Source organism: Larus michahellis, chromosome 1 (assembly GCF_964199755.1).
Source record: "Larus michahellis chromosome 1, bLarMic1.1, whole genome shotgun sequence".
Classification (NCBI taxonomy): domain Eukaryota; kingdom Metazoa; phylum Chordata; class Aves; order Charadriiformes; family Laridae; genus Larus; species Larus michahellis.
The window spans coordinates 151356836-151383530 of NC_133896.1; the positions used below are offsets into that span (position 1 = coordinate 151356836).

Consider the following 26695-nt stretch of genomic DNA (forward strand, 5'->3'; position numbering starts at 1 on the left):
AGAAAGGAAGCGTGCTCCTGCTTTTTGGCATGGTCTGGCTAAACACAGCCCATCCAGCTCCATGACTTTGAGGGGCAGGGACCTGCCTTGCCTCCCACAAACCTTTCTCTCTGGAATGACACAGATGGCAGTGAATCCTACCCACAGCTATGTCTGTGACCTGTCTGTCACCAGTCCCGACCAGCCAAATATAGAAAAAAAAAAAATCAGATGCTTCTGAGCGAGACAGCTATCAAAATTGCCTTTTGGGGCTGTTTTGGAACAGATTAGGAGCAGACTGAAGAAAAAAATCACCTCTACAGTCCTACTTTGCAGAGAGGATTCCTATCAAAATAGTTCTTTTTCTGATGAAAATCATGTGATTTGATCAGGATGGACTACTAGAATAGTCCGTTGCCTTGACTCACTCACCTCTGTTTTCCTTGGCCAGGTTGTCAGCCATCTCCCAGTAGTCATAGCTGTGCAGGATGCTGTTGGTGATGCTGACGTGGTTGGCAGCCATCTGATGAATCCGCTGTGGGATGCTGATGATAGGAGATGGGGAAGGGGCCCCTGTGCTCCCCTGGGATCCTACAGAGCTGACTGGAGAAGGGCTAGGCGACATGGGTGATGGAGTTCCTGTGCTCCTGGAAAAAGATGTTAATTACAGTTACTTAAAAGATGTTGTGATTAAAAACATGAGAGTATCAGAACATACTGCAGGTAAGAAAATGGAATTTCTGACTGCCAATCTGATGTAAGTCTCTGTGCAACTTACTTTCCACTGGCACCCCAAGGAGATGGGTTCTGGGCAGCTTTTGACGAATTCTGTAAAGGAAAAATATAATTCACAATGCATATAATTTATATAATACTGTGAAGTGAAGACCATTAAACAGCACAAAAGTAATGTAAAGAAAAAATTGTGCAGATAGAAGTAGTTGAGTCTCATGATGCAATAAACCCACTCAGCCTAGTTTGGTGTTGTGATGAAGCAGTGCTGCAGCACAGACTCAAATCACAGTCTATTAAACATCCTGGGATGAGGGATGATTAGGAAAATATGTTAGTTGAAACCGAAACTTTTCACAGAAATCCTGGGAGTTCAGAAGAAAGCGCTGCCAGGACTCTTTGTGAGGTTTAGGCTGGAATTTCTTGTGCCAGAGAAAACCAGAAGGATTTCCTCCTACTCTCCTGCCCCCAAAGAAAAATGTCATTCTCCTAGGACCCTGGCTGACCCCAGGGATGTGAATCGGAGGCTCCCTCAGCTCAGGTGGGCGTTTTAACCACCGGGTGCATGAATCTCTCTCACGATTGCTCCTCTTGGAGCTGTTCCCGTTGGTCTGAATACAGAACCATTCACAGGGCCAGAGAGACTGCTCTTGTAGACTGGTGGTTTTTCAAGATGAAGGGTTCCCGAGAAGGGGACATGAGATCGTTTAGCGTGATCTCTTGTATACCTGCAGTCATTAAGACTCTCACTGGTATACTGTGCTTAGGCTAAAGAATTTCATTGTTTGAGGAAAGACTACCTTGCACAAGCACTATGTTTACAGAGCAGGAGAAATTCATGTGTCCGCAGTAATGGAAACTGAATTGCTAAAATTATTCTCATAGTTAATCTACGAGAGCTGATGGGAATTTACTGGCAGGTTCCTGCCCATTTGACCTGTGGAAAAACTCCTCCCCTCTCCCAAGTGCAGTGACTGATTTAGTCCTGGGCCTGTGAGAAAGAAGGATGTAAAAACCAGAAGTCTAAGAAACAGAACTTTTCTGATCCATCCCATCTGCAGCCTCATATTCAGCAATGGCCGGTTTCTAATTCTTCAGAGGAAAGTGACCTCCTTGCAGCCTTCCCTGAAACCATCCATACATCCAGATAATTGTGTGCTGGGGAACAACTGTTCCTTCCTGCCAACCACAGGAGACCAAGTGAAGTCCTGCAGCTCAAGATCTGTTTATGGATATTGTTTAAATACAAGGCTGCAGGTGTTGCAAGCTGCAGGAGTTACAAGCGTTAACAGCAGTACAAACACTCTCAGTCTCCCATGGCTTAGGAAGGAAAAATGATAAAACAAGGGGCTTCAGAGCTTCACAGATTCCAAGGCCAGGAGTAATCCTCCAGGACATTCAATCTGCAATTTCCCTTTTCCATGAATCATAGAACTTTTACCAGAAGCAAAATTATTTTTTTTTTTAAAAAAAGGACAGCTAGTCATATAGAAATCCGAAGACACTATTTATCCTCCTTGTTCTCCTGTGCCCTGCATCTGATGTTTAGCAGGCCTCACAGTTAGGAAAACAGATTCTGTTTCAGGGTTTCAAGACTTAATTTTTGTAACTTCAGTGCTAGCTTTTGGATTTTGTTGGTCCAGTTCCAGCAATACTGTATGCCACCTGGTATTATCAGCTCTGTTTCCATATACGCAATGATCACATCTTCTCTTAACCTGTTCTGCAGTAAGCTGGACACATCTCCTGAGTGTGTTTTCTCAGTTTTGACGTGTCCTCTGAACTGCTTCTTGTGTTCCCACATCTTTCATGCGCACACCAACACTGGCTGTGTTTTAGCAGTGATCACATCAGTGCTGTGCGCGCCCTGGCATTCTTCCTGCATTTTGACACCGGGCCTTCCACATCCCAGGTAAGTGGTATGAAAAATACGCTCTGGAGTGTCCCATAGGCGGTTGTTCCTTCAATGGGTTTTCTTTTTCTCTTTATTGGCAGGAAAGGCTGAGGTGTGAAAGGGAAAAAATGAAAAGTTCTCTTTTACCATCCTAAATAGAACCAAGCTGGGAATCCTCAGCATTTGCTCCTCTTACAGAAAAGTTGCTTTTTTTTTTTTTTTCTTTTCTTTTCTTTTCTGATCTGTCTCAGAACTACTGGCCTTCATCTTTCTAGTGTAATGGAAACTGAATATGTGTTATTTACTTACAGAGTTGGAAGCAGAAAAATATGAAAATGGAAGTGAAGTCAAGGATACTACTCCTGTAAATGTAACCAGCCTCTGCCTTACCGTACAACTTCCCATAGCTTTTTTTCTCATGTTTTAGGTGTATTACTCAAGCTTCCTCTCAGTTCTGCACCAGAAAGGTAGGGGTAAGGATTCTAAAGAGTGTAATGTTGCAAGGGACGATTTCTTATCCTACTTTGCTTACTAGTACCCATTCTCCTGGTTTCTTTATGCTTTAAAATGTGTCTGCGCCCTGAATACCTGTGGCTTGTTTTTAATTCTCTGCTGCATTAGTTTTTTTTATAATGGAAATAAAATACTTAAAAGGAGATTTAAATAATATTTTTTTTTCTTTTCTAAAAGAAAAGCATGTCTAATTTTCCCTGCAAGTGTGTGTGACAAGGTTTAAAATCTTTCTTTGATTGATAATATATGTGGAAGTTCTTAATGCAGTCAGCATTTCACGTCACTTGGCTTTGAAAGCTTTTAGATACCAAATATGAAATGAGTGGAGAATTGGCTTGTTTTCCACTGAAAATTATAGCAAATGGATTTTTTTCCATTTTTACTCTCAAAGGTGAGAATACTTTCTAATGTGAAGCTACACTATCATTATATCAGCAGGAGCTCTGCAAAAAACCAAGCTCATCTTGGCTATAGCAGAGTATAAGTCCATTTTATGTTTGCTGTGAAACAGTTTCTGTCTGCTAGTAGGAGACATTTTACATGGCTGAAAGCCTGACCAGCCCGTTCTTAATGCAGGTATTCTCTGAACTGGTAAAGAAAAATAAAGTGCTGTAATAGGCACGTATTTCTTTCCCCTGAAATCAAGTCGTTGTTAGAGAAACATAACATGTTGAATTACATATTGCTAAATTTTTAGAAGCAATTACAGTGACTTCAATTTCAGTTTGACAATAACAGATCTGTCAATTTCCTCCACCGTCTTCATGTGTTCAGAATCTGGTCATGAGCATTCATGCTTGTATTTGAATTTTATTATTAACAAAATGTCAAAGGATGGATGTTTTTCATTTCAGGGTACCTCCCTTTGCAAAAAAACCCAACAGATGAGAACTCTGTTCAAAGACAAATGTCTGTTCAGGTCCCTCAAAGGAGTTTGTCTTTAAGCTTGTACTTTGTAAAGCTTGTACGTGTGTATACTTGTATGTACATATTATTTTCTTAATTAGAAAGATGAAAGCTAGTTTTGTGTTTGGAGATGAAATGCTGGATGGACTAACTGCTAGGTGACCTCCACCTGAAAGGTTTTGTTCCTGAGATACTTTCCAGAGAAAGGTTGCCTGTCAAATAAAATATATCAAAATACTTTGAATGACTTCCTGTCTTATCCAAAATAACCAGGGTCTGGACCTGGCAGAGAGTGGAAAATGGAAGCAGTAGCAGGCAAAGCAAAGCAGGACAGGGAAACCAGCATTGCTGTGTCAAGTACACGGCAAGCGGTTTGGTTGCCCTCCAACATTTTCATAGAACTCCCACTGAAGTCAGCGTGGGCTGTTTGCAAGTTCCTTGGGTAAGAACACGTCCCACTGCACTGTCCCACCTATTGATGCTGCTACATGGAAGCCCTGCACCTGAGGACTGACCTAGATCAAAGTCTTCAACTCACAGGTAGTCTAGTGGGAAGTGTAATCCTGGAAAGGATTATTAGAGCAAAATCTGCAAAACTTATTTGCAAGAGAACTGGATAGCATTAGACAATCGATCAGGAATAATCTGAAAATACCTGTTTGTTCATACAATAAATTTCTTACCCTTCATGAAGGGACATGGTGTGTGTTTTGCAAGGAGGGGACCTTGTGAAGACAGCAGAACTGACTAGAGATCAGGTGTTGCCATGGAAGTCTGTGGTAAAACTCTACTGACTTCACTGGGGAAGAACTAAGCCCAGCACAGCTATTGTTTTAGTGAGATGCTGTATTTCCTATCATGACACACTGATCTAAAAACATGTCATAAAAAATGCACCTTGAAATACTCAATAAGCGCTTTCGAATACTTGACCGCGTGGTCTCTCTTGAGTCGGAACATCCTCCAGTACAGAAGGGCCAGGCAGCGGTAACTGGAACAAAAGGGAGAGCAGAAGGTAAAGCATGTCCCCTGAACAGAAATCCCAACTGATTATCTTGAATTCTCAAACTAACAGAGTGGAAGGCTGATAGCACCTTGCTTATGGTTTTTATCACCATTTGTTTACAGTACTTCACACTTTGCCATGGATTCATGAGCAAGGCAAGCTATTACGGCCAGGGAAGGTCACACTGACAAACGCTACCAGTGGGGTACTAAAGAAACTATACTCAGAAGGGTTTGCAGGGTTAGGTTCCCAGGCCTTGATTCTGACTTGAAGTCTGCACACTTGACCAAAGGTCTCTCCTGTGAAAAGGTCATTACAGGCTTGGAATTCAACATATGCATACTTTTTTTTAATTTCTTTTTGTAAATATAAAGGCAGCCTTTTGGGGTATCTTATTGCAACAGTCTGGAGCCTGGATATTGAACTAGAGTTATAATGGGTGCATTTTGTATACACCCAGCGGTCTCTTCCAGCAGCTAGAGATAGCCGGGAAACAGGGAAACCTCTGACCCGCCCAGATTTTACTGGCCAAGCTCCTCCGTGGGAAACCAGAATAGAGATTGTATTGGACCGCGGAGGCTATTCCTAGGCCACCTGTCTGATTTATTCCCCAGATGAAACCAGCAGTGGGCTGAAAAACCCCATGTGCTGTACTGGAAGTGACTGCCCCCATGCTCCTCGCTGGTCTGCAGAGTGCCACACACCTTTAATGCTATGTAATTAAATGAGAGTAATAGCTATTAACTATAATTATACATCACAATAACTGATAATCAGCATTCAGGACACACAAACTCTTCTTCGCTATTGGCTTCAGGTGTACCAGTCTGTTTTCTGAATCAAGAATCACCACCACCTCTTCCCAGCAAGCTTTTTGATGGGCAGGTGTGGGATTGCCCCACAGTGACACAGCTTTCAAAGCAAAAATCTGGCGTGTTTTGCTTTTCCTTTGGCAGCGGAGGCCTTATTTTAAAAAGGGGTATTTAGTCTCGGAGGCAGCCTGAGCAGCAGAAGATGCCTTTGAGTTTGGAAGCGCAAAGTGCTTCCCATCTCCAAACCTCAGCAAACCCCTCGAATTAGCAAATTGCTCTTGAGAAAAAAAAATAAAAAAAATGTATCTATAAAAAAAAAAAAATCCCAGCCCGGTTTTCTCAGCCGGTTTGCCTCCCGAACTGAAAGCAGAAGGTGAATTTCTGCCTTTGTCCGCTGGAGGACAGTCTCTCCTCAGGAGAAGCGGCGCCGGCTGCGGCGGGGAGCTGGCAGCCCGCCCGGCGGGCGCAGGGAGCAGCCAAGGGGGATGCGGTGGCCTCGCAGCCACCATAACTCTCCCTCTGTCACCTTCACAGGTACAGCACATATGCAAATGGTGGCAGCTCATCTGCTGGCTGGCAGACGGTGAGTTAAGATTGCTATTCATCGCCCAGAGAAGGCACCGTCTGCTTTCCCTCGCGTTGACCTTTCTGCTGAAACAGATGCAGCGGCTCCGTGAATTTGGATGCGGTTCCGCACACGCCGAAGCGCTCCGGCAGTTCTGAGCAACCCTTCGGAATATGGCTTTATTATTATTATTATTTTTTTTTTAAGCCATTCTTTAGTCCTTTTCCCACCTAAGTGTTTTTAAAGCAATTCCCATGAATGCATGCCGCGCTCCTCCCGACGGCACAGTAAACCAGTGACAAAGAAAGGGCATTTAAAAAAAAAATTTGCATCTCTGAATATTTTGTTCCTTTTTATACAAATAATTAATTAGGACTCCTTATTTATGGAGGCTAAAGATGCATTTCGTTTGGATTTTTAACAGATGGTTAATAGGTGTTAAAAACACACTTGCTGATTGTAAATGTCCACTTACTGAGAATCAGTAACCATGTAATAGGTATTTTATGTATTAACTACATAGACATTAAATTAAAATTTGATTTTAATAACATTTTAGTATTTTACTAGCAATGAGCAGCCATCCTATAGAATCTAAGGTGTGTGCACACATATCTAGAAATCTCAATTTAGAAGGTAATCCAAGAGGCTTAATTATCACCATCACCGTATCTCCCTTCATATAATGTAAATATAATTTATGATTATTGAGCCTAAAATGTCAGCCACAAAAGAAATTACCGAGCTATCGGTACAAAAGTACATCACTCATAAACACAACAAACCATCAGGCATTTAAAAATTAATTACGCTGACGTACCATAGCTGACCTGTCACAGTCAATAAGTATGAATTGCTTATTTACAGAGACAGAATGCAGACCTGGTACAGTGATACAAGGGCTGCACCTTCCCGGAGCAGAACGTATTCCCTTAATTTCAAAAGACAACATAATCCTATCTGGCCGCGGCCAGCATCTGATTTTCAAGAGCTGGCTCACTGCAGAAAAGAAGCCTTTTGAGGAAGTCTTGATCTACTAACCATAATGCTGCCAGCTGTTTGTCTTCTGGAGTGGCGTTGGGGCCTGAGTGGGTTTTTAGTCTCACCGCATACCTTAAGCAAAAGGAAAAAAGCCAATGTGAGTTAACTGAGACAGTTTTATATTACTGATCAGAGAGCTAAGCTGGCCAATGTCATTTGATCTGCTCCCTTACACATATTTGCTCAAGTTACCAGACATACACGCGCTTTTTCTGCTTGTGTTTCAGAGCTATTTTGCTTCTAGCACTGCCTCCCTGTGCTCTTTATACAGCAGTAACTCCCTTGAACATCCGTCAGTCCAGAGGGGAGCCTCGCTGGCGAGGTGATGCTGTCCTACCAAAATAACCGCCGCTGTTGTGGAGACCCAGTTTCACAGGGTTCACGCAGAAAGGTTTTCACAGCGTTTGAAGGCAGACGACAGCCTGCCTTGAAGCTGGTGCTGCCCTCACCCTGCCAGTTCTGAGCGTGTCTACCCAGATTTGCTCCTCCGAGCAGAGCACAGCAGAGGGGGAACATGTGGCTCAGAGCTATTTTTGCTCGTATGACATTACATTCAAATTCTATAAATATTAAACATCTACAGAGGTAGCACTGCTGTTTCAAGAGTGGATGTGCTATGCAATCACAAATTAGTTTCTGGAAATCTCAGCTTCCAGCTGAATACCTGAACAATGGACAAGGTTAGGACAACACACAGCAGTTCCGGGCTCGCTTCCAGAAAAATACCTGTTCCCCATAATTAGCTGCTTGTGTTTCTTTCTTATCTTTGCTTTCAAACTTTAATCCTGATATCTGTGCAAAGATTTGATATGAACATTTTGTTTCAACCAGCATACCTAGCAAACCTCTTATTTTTCTGAGCTGCAGCAAGTGAGATCAACAACAATTCACACCACAACACAACCACAGCTACGCGCATTATTGAAAGCTATGGATCTGCAAGCAAAATTCATTTCCAGAGTTAGGACCATATATTTAGTACCGTGAGAAATGACAGGGCAGACAAAGAAAGAGCTTTCTGCCTTTTGAAAAAAAGGAAGGGAAGAATTGCAGAGATGGGATGTACTATTCTCTTACTGAAAAAAATATCTGATTTTGTTTAACAACCTTCCCGTTGGAAAGCTGGCCTCAGTCCACTGAAATGCACGAGAAGACAGCCCTAAGTGGAATAAAATGCCAATGGAATTGTTAACATGCAGGACAACATTCACGTCAACACCAAGTCCAAAAGAATGCAATTGCTTTAGAAGCTTTGCTTCATTATGAATATGATTAAAAATTAAAATGTTTTCCTTCCTATGAACTTAGTCCTGACGAGCGCTGTGTGGTTGACTGTCCTGCAGAATGATGCCATGGTCACTGACAGTGCAGCTTTCTCCGCTAGTGTGGCTGGGCTCTGACACTGTCAATAATGTTAACCCTTACTAACAACTATAACAGAGAAAAGGACTTAGGAGACAAACTGTCTTCCCAGGGACTGCAGGTGGGACTGAATTCTAGACTGTCCTGTTTGGAGAGCCATGAAGGGGTATCCCTAAATGTAGGGGTACCTTTAGTGTGAGCTGGACGGCTTTTGGGACTCTACTGCCTACAGCAGGAACATACCCACCAAATTGACCTTGAGTGTCTATTTTTCTATCACTGCTCACATCTTCCCTCAGGTAACCTTTAAACTGCAGCCCTAAACACTTCACAACATTTTGCAAACTACCACTCCATGAGAACGTTTTGGTATTATGTGTTATTATTTTTCTCTTTTGAGTAGCACGGGACATATCATATTATATCAGCTTCTTAACTCTTGAAGTAATTTGAAACTCAACTAATATGAAAAGCTTTGTGGGTTTTTTTGTGTTTTTTTTTTTTTCTTTTTCCATTCTACGCAGTTTCCTGATTTAATTTCCATAGAAATCACAGAAAATACATACACATTACATATGACTGACCAGGCACTTGGGAAGACCTCACTTCTCCCCTTCTACTCTATCTAGGGAATTATGTGATGATGTAGATGAGCATGTTTGCACAGAGAGAGTAACCCCTGAGGTCATCTCCTCCCTTCCTACCTGATGAGTTCAACTGTTTCTGAATACATTGTATAAGGGGATTTAGATTCCATTGGGCCTTGTTCCATTGCATTTCCACACTCAATAAACGATAGTGCTGCTTCTGCATAATTCAGTGCCTTTCCAAACTTTTCCACCTAGAGGGAAAAAATAAGGACACAGAGAAATAGCGTAATCATCAAGACATGGTTACATTTGATGGGATTTTTCTCAACATGAATTGTAAACTTGACACGAGTTGGTATATCTTCAGCTTCACAATTTTTCCTACAAGAAAGCTAAAACCCTTCAAACCCTGTGCACCAGTGAAAACGCTAAGACACAGAAAGCAGAGCTGAAAAAAGCTACAAGATGTTATTTGTTCCACACTCTCGTGTCTGAAGAAAGATCAACTCTGCCTAGGACACTCCTGACAGATATTTGCCAAAGCTCTTCAGTGCTGGAAATTCCACAAACTCATCAGGCCTTTTGTTCCAGCTTCCATTAAAAAAGGTTTCACACATCTTTGCAAATACCGTTTTTCATCACTCAACAAAGAAAGGTAATGATCATCTTGAACTAAGGGAATGAGAATTAAATACTCGGACTGCTAACTCTTATTTAAAGGCTCATCTCTGTTCTCAGGTCTTCTTTATCCCTATCATTTTCAGCACTGCTTGACTACACTCTTCTCTTGTCAGGAAGTTGCTTTCTGTATCCTCCTCCTCTTCCAGGGACTGCTCTGCTCCCTCAGCTTCCTCTGCCATTCTTCTTCCTTGCCCCATTTCTTCTCCTATTTTCAGTATTTCTTTGACGCTGTGTATGTGTATTTGTGTACTTTTATGGATATACGTGCATATATGTCCTCAATGATAGTTATATGCAAACATGCAGATAATGTTCATATGTGTACACTTACATACCGCTTATCTGGTCTCAGAATTTCATTTTTGATGTAGATAGAGATGAATCATACTAATACCTCTCTGTCCTGCCTTCTCTTTCCTTCAGTCAGAACTCCTGCGGTACATAAAGCCCATTAATGGACTGGATGCATTTGGTTGAAATCTGATGCACACAGTGAAAGGTTAATGGACCTTATTCTTTTCCAAGGGATAAAGATTTTAAATAGTAACTTTGGAATGGCACACTGGCTTCAATCTATTTTAGGTTCTTATATGACTCCCATTGCGATCATGCTGGAGAACTTCACAAACTTTTTATTATATTTCTCTCCCCGATGCTCTTGTGCGGGTGGAAGTGCTATTATCCCAATTTCACAGGTGGGAAACTAAGGAGCAGAGAGACTTAGAGTAATTTTCAGGCTGATCACTCGAAGTGCCTGTGTTAGGTATTGCAGTGCCAAAGTAGGAGGTACCGAGCCCAGCCAAGATGATTCAAAGTACCTGGAGGCACTTTGGCAATATGGAAATTCCTCCAGGATCCCTACATGGTCAAGGAGGGAGAGGAAGTACCTGCAAAGGGCGATTCACAAGGTGTAAGTAAGGTGCTGGTCCACGGTGTAGGGAAGCTGAATGGGAAGGATATTTCAATCACCTAATACTGATGGGAGGCTATTTAAACTGTGCCTAGATGATTTTCATGCAGGAAACTTATGGCAGAGCAGAGAACAATGCTTGCACCTCCTGTTTCTGGGAGTCTACCATAAAAACATTTCTCTTCAGGCTAAGAAATTCCTTTGCATATTAAGTGATCTTTTCCATTCTGTTTAAAGCAACACACTAAAATGCACCATTTGTACTTCTCCACAATATTTTCTGATTTAAGACTCACTTTGGAGTAATATGGAACTGAATAAACCGTGAAAATTTGCGCTAATAAACTCAGGTAGAGTGTAAAACTCGGCATTACTGGCCTAAATAAAGGGCCTGCTTCTGCTTCCTTGGCCTTTTTACATTCTGCGCAGCTGAGGAATAGAGGTGAAGAAACAGAGGCTCGAGCCACCTTTCTTCTTTCTCGCTGCTGTGACAACAAAGCGTCTGTCTGACCGAGCAAGCCAGGACTGCAGCTACTCCCACCTGCAAGACAGCCATATTAATGGAGGGTCCCACTCCATATATCGTGTCTGCCATCCCAGAGGTCTGATGTTTTTAAGGCTGTGCTAGTTTATTCATAGTGCTGGACAAACGTAGCCTTGGAGAAAGCTGAGAGACGGCCAAGCAGAGCTCTCCTGGAGCACTGCGTACTTCGTTGCACCCATTTGTTTGGAAAGACGAGCATCTCTTTAGTGCTTCATCTCAGATTCCCCTTTTTCTTACTGGCTACGCTGTAAGACAGGTGAAAGCAGGGGCCAAGAATCTGTTGCAGCAGTCCTTTGTGTGAAAGGTGTTCCTCTAGGGTTACACAGATTCCTTGTGTGCTTCTGGTTATGTTAGGAAACATCTGCTATGAAAACAGCATTCTTTTGGCACTGAAGAGCAAAAGCTCTTAAAAAAAAGTACAAATACCTCAGCCACCAGACCAAATTTGGGGATACAATTATAGGAACTAGCCAGCTAGTTAAACTGAGAAGAGAGGTATGTGGATCCCTTACACAGCCTCCATTACTATAGTTACTAATTAAAGCAAAGGAATAAATGGAAAGTTTTATTTATCCAGGCCTTTATCTCAGTAAGTCATTATTTGTTAAGTCATAGTTTATTGGGCTATGAACATTTGATTATATAAACATTTCTTAATTTAACAAGCCTAGTCATCCTTATAATAGATTTTATAATTACCCCAGCAATACTGCACTGATGAAGAAACTGCATTACAAAAATAATTTGGAGCAACATAACTGGAAAGAAAATGTTCTCACCATTGCATCTGCTTTATGCTTCTTCCGTTTAGCTTCCTGCATAAAGTAATCTGCATTGCGTGGCCTACCAGGGGAAAATAAGAAGACATTTTATTATTTTCTGAAGTGCAGAATATTTTCAAGTTATTTTTCCCTTATTTTAAACCTGATTTGCAAACATTTTTTATGAAGAAAATACACTTATCATGTAACCATGCATCTTCTATTTCCAAATTGCTGCCTGTGGAGACAATAGCATTTATGGCTGTTCTCATTCTTTAGAAGTCAGTGATTCAAAGCAAAAAAAAAGCTAATAAAATGCGTTTTTATGGATTATATAAACTGCTTCCCAAATTAGCACAGTTTTGATCTGCAAGACGGATGCAAGCGTTAAGCGGAACCAGTTATTCCGTCTTCTCCTCTCCCCGGTGCTTGCTTACCTCTTTTGCTACTCCTCTCTGTACATCGTCATTTGCCTTGGCTTCTCCCTCCTCTCAAAACAAGTCTGTGTTTAATCTCTCCCTTTTAAAAACACACATCGAACCTGCTTGCCTCCACAACTACCATCTCATCCCCCTTCTCCTTCTTATCTGTAAGCACGCTGAGAGTCCTGTTTACTCTTGCTGCCTGGAGTTCATCTCCGAGTCGGTGCTGGGCTGCCTGCTGCAGTTCCACTGGCGTCACTCATGCCAATTTCTCCATTGATTTCTCTTCAAACAGATCTCAGGGACTCCATCCCTTCCTTAACCTACCTGACCTACTGACTGCAGGGCATGAATTCAACTGCTGCCTCTGTGCTGAAATTCACAAGTCCATTTCTGATCCAGACTTATCCACTTCCATTCAAACTGAAAACACAAACTGATATCTCCTTGGCAGTGTCTGGTCACCACCTCAGTGAGCTCCTCATGGCTGAAGCAAATTTCTTCATCTCCTTCCACAAGCTCTCCCTATCGCACCTTTCTCAATCGCTGTGGAGAATAGACATTTGCCATGTCATTTCAGGCCACAACCTTGCATCTTCAGTTGCTGCCTCTCATAAAAGTCTTCACATTTCCTGACCCTGCAGATTCTTCCAGACTCATATACCTGGGTGATGGATGCCTTCTTTCTCTACTCAGCTAAACCACATCCTGGTTCTTCTCAGCTTATACTGTGGTTACTGACATATCCTTGTCTCTCTCAGAGAAGGACATTTTGCCTTGCAAAATGATTTTCTTAGTATTGGTTAATGTGTTATCCCTTTGCCCTTATCTGATGAAAATGAGATATTCCTGAGTAGTAGTATGAATTCTGATGTTTTTATCATTCATGCTGTAAGTGCTTGGTGTCGTAAATTATGTGGTATTATTGCCACAAAGCAGTATGTTGTAGGTTAACCCCAATAGGCAGCTCAGCCCCACACAGCCACTCACTCACTTCCCTCCAGTGGGATGGGGGAGAGAATCAGAAGAGCAAAAGTGAGAAAACTCATGCTTTGAGATAAAGTCAGACTAACAGGTAAAACAAAGCACAATAAGGAATTCATTCCCTGCTTCCCATTGGCAGGCAGGTGTTCAGGCATCTCCAGGAAAGCAGGGCTCCATCCCACTTAATGGTGACTTGGGAAGACAAACGCCATCACTCCAAATGTCCCCCCTTTCTCCTTCTTCCCCCAGCTTTTATTGCTAAGCACAACGTCATATGGCATGGGATATCCCTCTGCTCAGTTGGGGTCATCTGTCCTGGCTGCGTCTACTCCCAACTTCTTGTGCACCCCCAGCCTGCTTGCTGGTGGGGTGGGATGGGAAACAGAAAAGACCTTGATGCTACTCAGCAATAGCTAAAACATCCCCATGTTATCAACAGTGGTTTGGTCACAGATCCACAGCCCCATATCATAGAATCATAGAATCATAGAATCATAGGGTTGGAAGGGACCTCTGGAGATCATCTAGTCCAACCCCCCTGCCAGAGCAGGGTCACCTAGAGCAGGTTACACAGGAACATGTCCAGGCGGGTTTTGAATGTCTCCAGAGTTGGAGACTCCACCACCTCTCTGGGCAGCCTGTTCCAGTGCTCTGTCACCCTCAGGGTAAAGAAGTTCCTCCTCATGTTTAGGTGGAACTTCCTATGTTCAAGTTTGTGCCCATTGCCTCTTGTCCTGTCCCCGGGCACCACTGAGAAGAGCCTGGCCCCATCCTCCTGACACCCACCCTTTAAGTATTTATAAGCGTTGATAAGGTCCCCCCTCAGTCGTCTTTTTTCCAGACTGAAGAGACCCAAATCCCTCAGCCATATAATCTGCTATGAAGAAAAATTAACTCTACCCCAGCCCAAACCAGTACACAGGCCTAATTAGTTTTTCTCAGCACATTAGTTTAAAAAATGTTATGTGTCAGTCAGAGAAGATACAGATCTAAAGACTGAAGTCAGGGTGATGGATGAGTAAAAAATTCTTTCTGACAGCAGTAAGAACATGCACAGATCCATAACTGAGATCAGTGGGAGCAAGGTGGAGCCTCTTGACAGAAGAGAACAGCCATATATACTTCCTTGAGACCATAAGGCTATTTGGCAGTGCATTTACTTAGTACGTTTCCTTCTATTTGTGTGCACACAGTTTCAAGGACATTTAATTGCATCACGGAAGGTTAGTCAACCTTATTTTGATGAGAAGGAAGGCTAAATATCACTAGATGGAAATAAAATTCAAAGTCTGGCTAATTTGGAATGACCTCTACCCCAAAAATCTTGTTGATATGAAGAAAAACAGTCCCTTTGCTCCAACTTTCTTTAAAATATTATTCTGCCTCAGAGTGGAATTTCTCCCCAACTTACTCTACCCAGTAGGTCAGAAAGGGGACTGAAGACAGGTTTGTGTCCCAGTATCTCATAACCTACTGCAGCTGCAAATAATTCCTGTGCCCAGCAAGGTGCTAACATTATCTTAATAATACGAACCATCTGGATTTGGTCTTGGTCAATTATGAAATATTAGACATTGAAGCAGCGTTAGCTTGATGTAGAAAAATAACTATGTTTTCAGAACCACTGAAGGGATTCTTAAAACAATGTTAAGTCCCGTCTCCTTCTTGTGCAATGACCTAGGTAATATTGTTTACTATGAAGTGCCAAAAAGCAAAGCAAAGCAGAGAAAATCAACAAAAGAGTGGTTTCATCTCTCTGAAATTATCAAAGTGATGAACGTTTACATGATCTTTTCAAACTCAGGTCATTAAAATATGTCCTTTGCAACATTCCCTCCCATATATCACCCAGCACTATATGTCTAATTTGCTTGTTTGAAGCATGGTAAGAGGCTGCAAAACCAAAGAGAGACAACACAGTGTAATTATGGTGTCCTTATACATAAGTTAATTGTAAAACTGTTTTCAACTTGTAGCAGGATGCATTCTCCCAAGTTATGATTAGCAATGAGGGTATTGGGAAGGGGCATGCACATTACTGAACCAAGAAGCCTGCTCTGAGGGCCCTGCTGTGGGGTGGTTAACCATAATGCAACGTGCAAAAATGGAAGTCATCAGTTTGTACTAAGTCCAGTTGTTTTCTGGGAAGGATAGGGTACATTTTCTTCTAATTTCTTAAACAGAGCTTGTTCAATAGTGGTAATAAACACATCAAGTCAAATTCTGATCTCTTAATGCCATCTATAAAATACTATTCTTCCATTTATCAGTACATGTTAATAAACTTCCTATTCAGATTACTAATGTGCATGTTGGGTGAAAATGGAAAACTGAAATGTCCTATAGATTTAATGTATGTTTATGTACATTGCATACATTTCTTATATAATTTTAGTAACAAAATAAGGATGTGCTTGGATTTAATTATTTTCTATTTTTTCATGAGAAATAAAAGTTTCAAATTCAGTTTTGTTTAGCTTCCCACTGCACATGAACATAATTTGTCTTTTTAAATCCAGTACACTAGTTTAAATTATTATGTCATGAAGTAAAAAAACAGAAAAAAACCCTCTTCTATAGGCTTCTTGAAGATAACAGGTTACCTCAGCTCATGGACATATGAAGACATGAGAAAGTGATGCATAAACTAATTACTCAGGATAGCTCTTTTGCGTAATGCACATTTCATATCGATGAAGTTCACAAAAGATTGCTAATCATATTCTGATTTTACAGACCCTTAAGTTACAGTGACTGAGAACCCATTATCTGTTACAAACTTGAAGGTTCATCCAAATTTCCTCTGCAGTTTGGCCTATCACATTGGTGATAATCTCAGACTGGAGAATTTGCAGGTAATCTCACTGGATGCTACTTTTGAATACTGTAAATTATTGCTGAGAGGCATCCTGAGGACAAGCAAATCTGTTTTCCTACTGATGAGATTCAGAAAGATCTGTGGCTAAACCCCTTAGATCTGCAGATCACAGCCTCGCTACAGCCTGCGAAGCCAGAGAGCAGAGAAAATTTCTACAGGATTAGAATGGTACCAGACTACTGGTTGAACTGGAGTGGATGTGAGTAGCAGAAGAAGCCCTGGAGTCTCTTTGTTAGGCTTACTGGTCATGAATGTATACTGAAGTCCCACAGAAAGTTACTCAGTGACTTCTGGTATTCAGACAATTGAGTCAGATCTCCTCTTAAGTTATTTACAACTGTATGTATCTATTGGTGTCAGCACTGTCACTCCAGATTTACAAACAGAATTCAGGCCTCTTTTAAAAAAAAAAAAATCAAAAGAAGTCTGACTTCAAATTAACAGGTATAAACAAGTGTTTTATCTCTATTAATAATCTTGACTGCACAAGAAAGTCTTTTGTTTCTATATATCTGATTGTTGGTACTTTTGGAAATACAGTCCTCTTCAACAAAGCCAAAAAAGGAGTTCTAATACACTGCTCTAATGCATCTCATATATCTCTCTGAAAGGCAAGAGAAAGAGCGTAAAGCATCAGTGCCAACTAAGTCACACCGCTGGTGAATTCTCCCTGGGATCAAGTGTCATTATGTGAAACTGGCTGCTCTCGAGGAGAATTTACCCTACTATGTTGATTGGGGAAAGCAATCAAGTACTGCTGGAACCATTTCAATGCATTCTCAGTCAACACTAGCCAGTCACCTAGGCACTGCAACAGAATCCAGCCTTTTACAGAACAACCCCCCCATGGCTAGATCTGATAGTACAAACAAGGCCAGGCTTCCTTTTCAGCAGCGGCATTCAAACCATTTATGACTTTGACAAGGGCAGCCTCAGTAGCATGGCTGTGGCTGAATCCAGGATGAAATTTATCAAACAATCCGCTACTGTCCCCAATTTCTCTCCCTCGCCTTGCCACCACTTTCTCTGGGAGCTTGTCGAAAACCAGCAGGAAAGGCAGCATTGCCATTGCTTGTTATGTTGCGCGGGATCCCAGCGTGAGGTGAGATGGCTGCGGGCATCGTAATTACTCCCCTTCCAGAAGCAGCCTTTCAGAATTTCCAGGCTGTTGAGCTCCTAAGAGTGGTGTTACCATTACCCAGGTGAAATGCTTGTGTGTGTGTATATGTTTCCCTCATCCTATTTAGCCCTATGCCATTACAGCGCATCTCTGCCACCTCTGCCTTTTGCTGCCTTCTCTAATTTACTCCAGTTTAGCAGATAACTGCAAAAATGTAAACTCATGCAGTAAAAAAAAAACGGAAGAGAATCAAACAAAGTGAATCAATAAAAGCCTTACTTCGTACAGTAATTTATCAGCATCTACTGCAACATAATCTCCTTGGAACTCAGAGCAACTGCTGGTATTTACAGAGTACAGTGTAGCTTAGACTCCAATATACAATTTTAATTATAACTGCATTCAAAAACACATTTTTCATGTAATTTTTATATTTTATATGAACTAAATACTAAACTATAGCATTTTCTGCTTCATTTACATAATATACCACTTGTACATTATTTCTTACTGTGGTATGGTGCTTTATGAGGATATATTAAAAAAAACTAATAAAAGTTCAATTAAACATCATAAATGTAGCTAAGTGCATATTTTAATACCCTTCAGAGATAATGCTGCTGAAGTGTTATAAAAAAACAAACTAGTCCTTCCTCAATGTACAACAATTGCACATAATAAAAGCAGCTTAAATCATAATTCTAAATATAGGACCAGTTTCACAACTTTAGTAATCTAGACCCTAAAAAAGTGGGTGTGCTGGAAAGGAGTAGAACAGCAAAATGAGCGACTTTAAAATTTGATCAGAGCTAGGGGAAAATCAGAAGAAACTGGCGTGGCCGGGGTTAGCCCATGTCCAGGTTTCAAGCTGTGCCATTAGGCCCCAAACTTTCAGTCCAAGAGGAGAGGAAAATCTTGTAAGGGCAAGAAAACCATGTAAATTGAAAGGCAGGTGTATACAGCCCTGCCTATTTGCTGTTTCATAGTGGGACATGTGTCAGGAGCACGTCTGACATGTTTGGTCACAGATAAGGGTGGTCATCTTGGGGATAAAGGATAGAGCTGTGCAGGAATTACTATACAAAACAGTGTTCTCCCCTCATGTATTATGGCTTCCTGCCGATTCCACAACTTAAAATAAATGCTGTTTTACAGGACACGTCACTGCTGGGTCTGGAGCATGGCACTGCAGAAGGTGGGTACCCAGTTATGGGAGTCTCATGCTCACTATGGCAGACCTAGCAGGTCTGGGAAGTTCAGCAGAGGAGCATACAAGTGGAGAGGGCAGAGAAGGTATTTGCGACCTGTTTAAATGATAGTGCTATAGGCATTTCAGAAAGACAGGAACAAAGGAGTCAGGCCAAATGTAAGAAAAATTTACTCAACCGCACAACTACAAAACTACTATCTTGTTGGGCTTAGTATTACAAGGTCAATAGCTTAGATTAGATGCATAGATGAATACTACAGATACCTAAAGAGGGAGTTACTGTTCCAAAAAATAGCAGACAACATTAAAGCCTAGCACCTAATTTAAATGAACTGAAGAAGGATAAAATAAGTGGGGATTCCCATTTTGGCAAAAATGCAAAAACCCCCAGACTAGCCATGTTGATGTAGTGAAATACAAGAGACCATGAGAAAGAGTCAAAATCTACTACAAATTCCTGGGCATGACCCAGATTCCTGACTTAAAGATAACCATGTGAAATCAATATCTAGACTAAAACATACAAGGGCAAAGTGTAGAAGCAAAGAGAGAGGAATGAAAGAAGTATTAACCATAGGGACTTGAGCTCCTGTATTGAAAGCAGAGGGAGAAAGCATTACATCCTTGCAGATAAACTACAATTGTGTCTCTTTCAATGAATGTTAAATAGATATTCTGAAATCAGCTAATTTCAGTCGAAAGTGGCATGAAAGCCTTCACAGTCACACCTAGGGAGAGAGGGCAGGATAACAGCAGTCCAGATCTATATTGTTTTAAAATACCACGGAATCACACCTTGAATTCTCAAGAGGCAGCTGAAAACCAAAGGCAGAAAGATCTTTCTGGGTGAGGGACTACCTGGCAGCCAGCTCCAAAGTTCCCAGCTCTGGTGAGTGAGAAGCCAAGGTGGGGGTGAAACTGCCGAGTGACAGTACATGTGAAACTCGAGTCAATGAATGGGGTATCTACAGTGAAAGGACCAGGCAATGCTGAAACAAAGACTCTGTCCAGAGCTCTGTTCTGCAATGCCTGTCTAAGAAACTTCAGTAATCATAGGACTTGAAAGAAATTGAAATCAGGCACTGGAAGACCAGGAAAGCATCTGATAGGGATTTTGGGCATTCGTTTTCCTCATGTGCATTAAGTCATCACAGCCCTTCTCCAGCTCCATGCTTCATTGTTGCATCTCAAGATGAACAGTGTACTCCTAGGCTAAACATGAGTTTGAACAGTCTACCTGTGATTCTCTAGGCTAAAGTGGTCATGATCATTCGTTAGTGTGGTTTGTTGTCACTGGAAGATGAAAATATCCTTTACATGTTGAAGGAATGATCAGTAAAGCCCCCACATTTCCCTGGGGGATCACAGCCTTTGCACCCACCAGCCTTCTAGTTCAAAAGGGAACTAGTTCAAAAGGGAAACTTGTGGGTAACTATATCGTGGAAAATGGACTTGAAGAACATTCTTCAAATGTATATATTTTCCACTGCCACAGGGACAGCAAAGCTGACTTAGGAATTAAGCTGCAAACAGAGGCACTTGAATCTCTCTTACCTGTGAATTCTGGCATTGAGGGTGATAAAAACCTACACTGTTCTGTGGTCCAGCACGAGAAGACAAACCCTAAGTTACACTGGGAGGGACTTTTAGCTCTTTGAGGAGAAACCAATGTTTGCCACCAAACCTGAGCAAAACAAGCTGTGTCAAGAACCAGAGGTGTGGTAGAATGGTAAACACCATGGGAAGTTAGATGAGACTTCCTCATATTCAGCATGATTCATGTTATGATTCATTGTAGACTAAGGATGTTTTCTAGTCAAGCTGTAGAGCAAGAAAAAGGCACATCAAAACCAATTGATGCAAACAAATCCTCTTTCCTGAGTGGCAAAATTATTGGACGCTATTTCAAATGTGTGTCTGTCCATAGAACCATTCCTTGGCTATGTCTGTGCAAATGAAATAAGCAGGGCAAGGATACCAGCTCTATCGTTTGATCATCCATGCTGTTTAATTGCTGCTACTCTCCCTGATATAGTTTTGAGCTCAGTCCCAGACAATGCCTGGGCACAGCTGGGGGACAGCGCAGGCCAGGGACTGTTCTCAGGAGGCAATGAGTGTTCTTTTTTTGGAGCGTGAAAACATTTAAACATATAAACATAAGCAGTGCTGGACCACTTGCTCATAGGAACAGAGGAGGGGCACGGATATAGCTTTTAAGTTCAAATGCAGTCCACAGACCTGGCTTTTCTTTGACAGCAGGGAACAGTGGCTATAAATTCTTTACCCTGTAAGAATCTCCTGCTAGAGCTGATTAAGCATCTCTTTCCCACCAGACCAAGCTCTCATAAAGTGTCCCTAAAAAGAAAGGGGGTAGGTGGTCTTGCAGAGAACAGGCAGCTTAATTATGTAATCATGGGAGGCAGTGTCTGCAGTCTAATAGTCTAATGTTATATTTTCATGAGCAGTTGTCGTGGTTTAACTCCCGCCAGCAAGTAGGACCATGCAGCCACTTGCTCACTCTGCTCAGTTGGGATGGGGGAGAGAATCGGAACAGTAAAAGGGAGAAAACTCGTGCATTGAGAAAAGACACACTAATAGGAAGAGCAGAAGTTGTGTACACAAGCAAAGCAAAACAAGGAATTAATTCCCTGCTTCCCATGGGCAGGCAGGTGTTCGGCCATCTCTAGGAAAGCAGGGCTCCATCACGCATAATGGTGACTTGGGAAGACAAATACCATCACTCCAAATGTGCCCCCCTCTTCCTTCTTCCTCCGCAAACCTTATATACTGACCATGACATCATATGGTGTGGAATATCCCTTTGGTAAATTGGGGTCATCTGTCCCAGCTGTGTCTCCTCCCAGCCCAACTTTTTGTGCACTCCCAGCTGGTGGGGCAGTGTGAGGAGCAGAAAAGGCCTTGACTGCTTTGCAACAACCAAAAAACATTAGTGATCTACCAACACTGTTCTCATCCCAAATCCAAACATAGCACTACACCAGCTGTAGCAAGAAAGTCAATCCCATCCCAAATGAAACCATGACAGCAGTATACACACGAGAAAATTCAGTGCTGCAAGTAAGAAGGATAGGAGAGGAAGAATGAGATGGTCCGCTGAAGTCTTGAAATCTCCCAAAGCCAAGAATCTGGTAGCAGTCCAAAGTAAGCACATGAATTGTGAGGAACTTAGTGTAGTAGATGTTGGTCTATCTGACCAGTGATTTTTTAGATTGCTGATGAGAAGAAAGAGGAGCCAAACTCTGTTCCTTAGCTGTGCTCCTGAGGATGTGCAAGGTACTACAAAAGTCTCTCTAAATACTTCGGAAGACCAGGAGTCCTTGAGGCATTTTGAGCAATGCAAAGTGAGATGACTTCCACATGTTGTATGGGAGTCACAACCCAAGAGCACCTTTTCCTTTCCACTCTGAGGCAGAAGAACAAGGAAGAGGAGAGGGTTTCCAGTCTCTCACTGAAAATGAGAGACTTGGGGTTCAAGCCAAAACAAAGAGATGCGCCAAGAAGTTATCTTTTGAGCTCTTTGTGAGCTCTAAGTGTAACACCTTTACAGGTTGAATATTTTCTGGTACGGTTTATTTGTTCACAAACAAATAAAGGAATGCTGTCTCACAGCAGGATATGTCCTTTGGACAATGTAAAGCTGGTAGGTGTGTGGAGCACCTAAATCCTTAAAGGTGGAACAAACATTCAACAAAATAGGAATTAAAAAAGAAAAAAATCCGAAGAAGATGTATCACCTTACTCCTATAAGGCTGGAAAAAAAAGGAAAATAAATGTAAGGGAAGAAAACCCACACCTCAAGTTTGAAAGGGTAACCCACAATGCAAGTGAGAAAATAATCCTGAGGAGCCATAAGGATAACTGGGAAGCTGGGTACGCTCTGCTCTTTTTCATACCACACACGCAGTATTTTGAGGAGGGTGTGGGACTGTGCCCTCGGGCACCCACAGCATGTCTGTGCTTATCACTTCAAGGACAACAGACTTTGTTCCTAAATGCAGTTATTGGGAATTCTATCATTCAGTGAAATTACAGCAGGAATGAATTTGGCTTGAAGCATTATTACGTAGCCTTGAAAATGTTCTCTTCATAGAGCCAGAAATGGCCAAAAATCTAGGAAATCTTGTTAAGAATTAATACTGGAAACAGCATTGATGTCACTTATACATGCGGCACGCTGGGTACCTCGAAGCATATCTAGAGCAGGCAGTAAACAATGGCAAAGCAGGGGAAATAGGATTTTGCCTGCCTTTTGAAGACCGTTAGCTATATTTACTTTTATGTTGCAATGTATGTGTATACAGCACTCTGCCAAGCAAGATATACTTTTTATTGACCTACTTGTGTTCCAATTTATTGCTAGTGACAGCTGTTGTCAATGATCTGGAGAAAATAAATTGAGAATAAAGCAAAGAGACACTGATTGGTCAAAAAAATTAGTTGTTGTTTTAAATCAAATATAAGGGATTTAGTCTCTTAAAAACTATAGAGTCTGATTAAAATGAAGACTTTAAAGCCATGGCTGGATTACAGCAATTCAGAACTTCATGGATTATGAGATGAAATACTTCATAGGCATCATTTTGCACAAATGCTGCCATTAGGATTACTACATAATTTTAGACCTACTGTATTACACTTCTTCAAATCCTCTGCTGTGGTACTATATGAGTTTGAAAGACACTGGCTGCCATGTTTAATTTGATCCTTCTAACATGTGAGTCAAATTTGTTGACATTTAACATTTGCAGCCAGTCTAATCTGCTACATTTCAGTGACTTCTCTGCACAGTAATTTCAGAAGCAAGGTTTAGTATAGCTGGTATTCTGGTGGTGTTTCCTAGATACAGGTTGTGGATAGCAGCTCCTCTAGTTAGAACAACAGGCATTTAACCATTTCTTTTTTTTAAGGGCAAATTAAGACATATTTGATTCTGTGTTTTATCTTATTTGGCTTTTTAGATTGCTTTTTTTAATGGGCCACAAGTTGCTTGGGGACATTCTACATGGAAGGCACTACACAGGAACAGTTTAATTGTATCTCTTTCTGAAAAGGTGAAACAGTTTTATTGAAGATGCCTGCCAGAGAAATCACACATATCACTAATGGAGAATGCAAGTGATAAAAGCCTCTTCGATGAGAGAGACGGTGAAAAAAGCAGTTTTCCTATGGCAGTATTCTAGGGTAAAACCGAAACAAACCAGTGTTCCCTGGTTTTTGTCTGCATCTTGAGGGAAAATCAGATGAAGATACAATAGTTCTGTTGTAGCTGTTTCTGATTGTATTTTTTCTAATCCAAACAGGTGAGCATGTCCTGTAACTTTGACTCTTATCAAGCACACTGATACCTTTCTGCCTTGTATGTACATGTTTAAACTGCAGAAAAATTGAACAGTTGCAAGTAAATTATAGATGATAAAGTATTTTAAGAGATATGATGAGTTAGGTAGTACTTCCAAACAGTTTTAGATTTCCTCAGTGGAGATTGTTGAATAAATATACTGGAAGAGTTAAAAGCATGGAGAGAGGTGGAGAAAGAGGGAAAATAAGGATATATACACAGGGGAGAGTTTTCTCCAAAAGGAGCAGAAAAATTGATTTATTCAACTTACATCTCCTTATGACTGCCATGAAAACACACAGAAATTAATCTCACCAGCCTTCTTATATGAAACAGTTACATCCTTTTGAAGTCTATGGGAATTATTTACACTTTACAGTAGGAAACCTGGATTCTCTTTAGGAGAGGCTGCTGTCCCTCTAGTTGTCCCTCAGACCAGGTAGTGTGAACAAACCTTACTACTACTATTATTATTATTATTATTATTAAAATCTCAGTTTTGGTAGAAAGTGGTTCCTGAGGAAGCAAGGCTATTATTCCAGGGTTTCGTTTAATATAAAAGAGTTAGAGTTGTTGTGGGTGAAAGTCTGGCAGTACGAAAGGCACGTCAAGGTCACACAGTTTATGGAGCTCCGGGCAGTCTGAGGCACAGCTTGAACAGAACCTCTTCTACACTAGCCAGAGTATTTTCAGGCCAGAACATTACCAGACAAAAAGAATCTGGATTTTCTAGATACTAGGATTTCAACCTCCAGTTTCACCTAAATAATACCACATCCTAAATGACCTTGGGAAACAAACCAGCAATTTTAATTTACCAAAAAGAAAGACAATTGCAACCTTAAATTATTTTCAGAGGAGGATGGCAGAGGATGTTTGAAGGACGTAGTGGAGGTAGGGAGGGCCAGGTATCCCTCCAGGTACTCCCGCTAACCACTGCTGCTTCCTACTCACCCTGCCTTTGTGATACCTTTATCTAAGCAGCAGTATCAATGACAGCAGCAGCTGTCAAGGCTCAACAATGCAAGGCTCCCATATGTCCTCTCCCCTTGCTCCAAGCAGGGTGCGTCTTTCACCCCACCTTGCTATGGTTCTGTATACATTAATAGTCTGATGTGTGCATACTTAATCCCAGAGCCCTGAGGGTACTAATAAAGCTTTAATGGCCCTGACCTGCCCCATGTGGGGCCTCCCCCTCCTGCCCATGGGCTAAAGAAATCCATTTAAACTCAGGTCTGGGCCTTCACTCTCTGTCCAACTCATTGTAAGTGTGCCTGTCTCCATCCCTTCAAAGCCATGCTTGTGCCCGGCCATGGCCCCCATTAATCTGGACCCTGACCTGGGGACTGTTTTCCTGGCTGGACCTCAGATATGCCTTGTCACTATGCATGCCTGGCAGTCATTGGGCTGTGTCCGACCCTCACCGGCCTCACCTTGGACCTGCCTCATCACCATGGACTTGCCTGAGGATCTAGGCTCTTGGTTGAACCTGACTCCACCCATGGGCTGCCCTGCTGTGCTAGTTTGAGAGAGGTGGGGGAGAGCATCTGTCGTTCATCTCCGTCTGGCCCAAACCATGACACCTGCTCACCTTGCTTGGGTGTTCTGGGACTGGACCCCCAGCTGCCACAGCCGCTGCTCTGTCACACATGTTCTGCCCCTTGTGTCCTGGTTCCCCGTGCCTTTAGGGAACAGCCAGTCCTCACTACTCTCTGATGATTGCAGGCTTAATTTATGACACAAAATAAAGAGTTTATACAGTATGTCTCATTCATCGCTTACCATAATACTTCTGGCCATGATTCATCTCCTGTTGGACAAATTGCATTTTTCTGTCTTTAAATGCAGCAAATGATATTGTTTTCTTTATTGTAAAGTTATCTGTACTTACATATCATCAAAGATAAGCTTTGTCCTTCTGCAGTCCCTGGGTGTGCTGGACAGAGGTGACCAAGACTCTGTTTGGGACTGGGGCTTATTGCAGAGAACATTTTCCGAATTGATGTGAATTGCTTTCTAGACAACAAACAGGAGAGAAGACATTGAGGAATTGGCTACTAACTTCAAAAAAGCATCTAATAAACAACAGAGAATCTTTGCATTGTGTTGTAAATTGGCAGTTAGTTTTCCCTCCTGTTTCATCATGGAGTATGTATAACTATCCTGTCACCGATAGCCACAAATTCACAGATATTGCTCAGAGCACTTTGTAAAGGGCTGGAGTTTCAATGTGATATGCTGAAGAAATGGAGCTGAACTATCAAAACACTCTGAAACACAGTAAGTGAAATTATTAAAGAATAGATCTGGTGTGGTCATTTAGAAGATCAAGTTATATCTCTAGTCTTCAGCTTCCCAACCAGCATTGTCCCTTGCCTTGGGAGAGCAAGGCTCACTTGTTTGACTCGTTTCACGCTGCGCTGCTG

The 26695-nt window shown here is 41.7% G+C and overlaps 1 protein-coding gene across 2 annotated transcripts in view; it reads right to left on the bottom strand.

The window, feature by feature from the left end:
• The window catches only part of AFF3 (ALF transcription elongation factor 3), a 339067-nt gene that overhangs the window by 12240 nt on the left and 300132 nt on the right, over positions 1-26695 (bottom strand). For both annotated transcript variants that reach the window (XM_074609144.1, XM_074609140.1), the window contains exons 14-20: positions 26161-26285; positions 12315-12378; positions 9515-9651; positions 7449-7520; positions 4922-5015; positions 758-807; positions 412-626 (exon numbers count right to left, since the gene is read on the bottom strand). In XM_074609144.1, coding sequence (XP_074465245.1) covers positions 412-626; positions 758-807; positions 4922-5015; positions 7449-7520; positions 9515-9651; positions 12315-12378; positions 26161-26285 — 757 coding nt within the window. The remainder of the gene's footprint in view (positions 1-411; positions 627-757; positions 808-4921; positions 5016-7448; positions 7521-9514; positions 9652-12314; positions 12379-26160; positions 26286-26695) is intronic.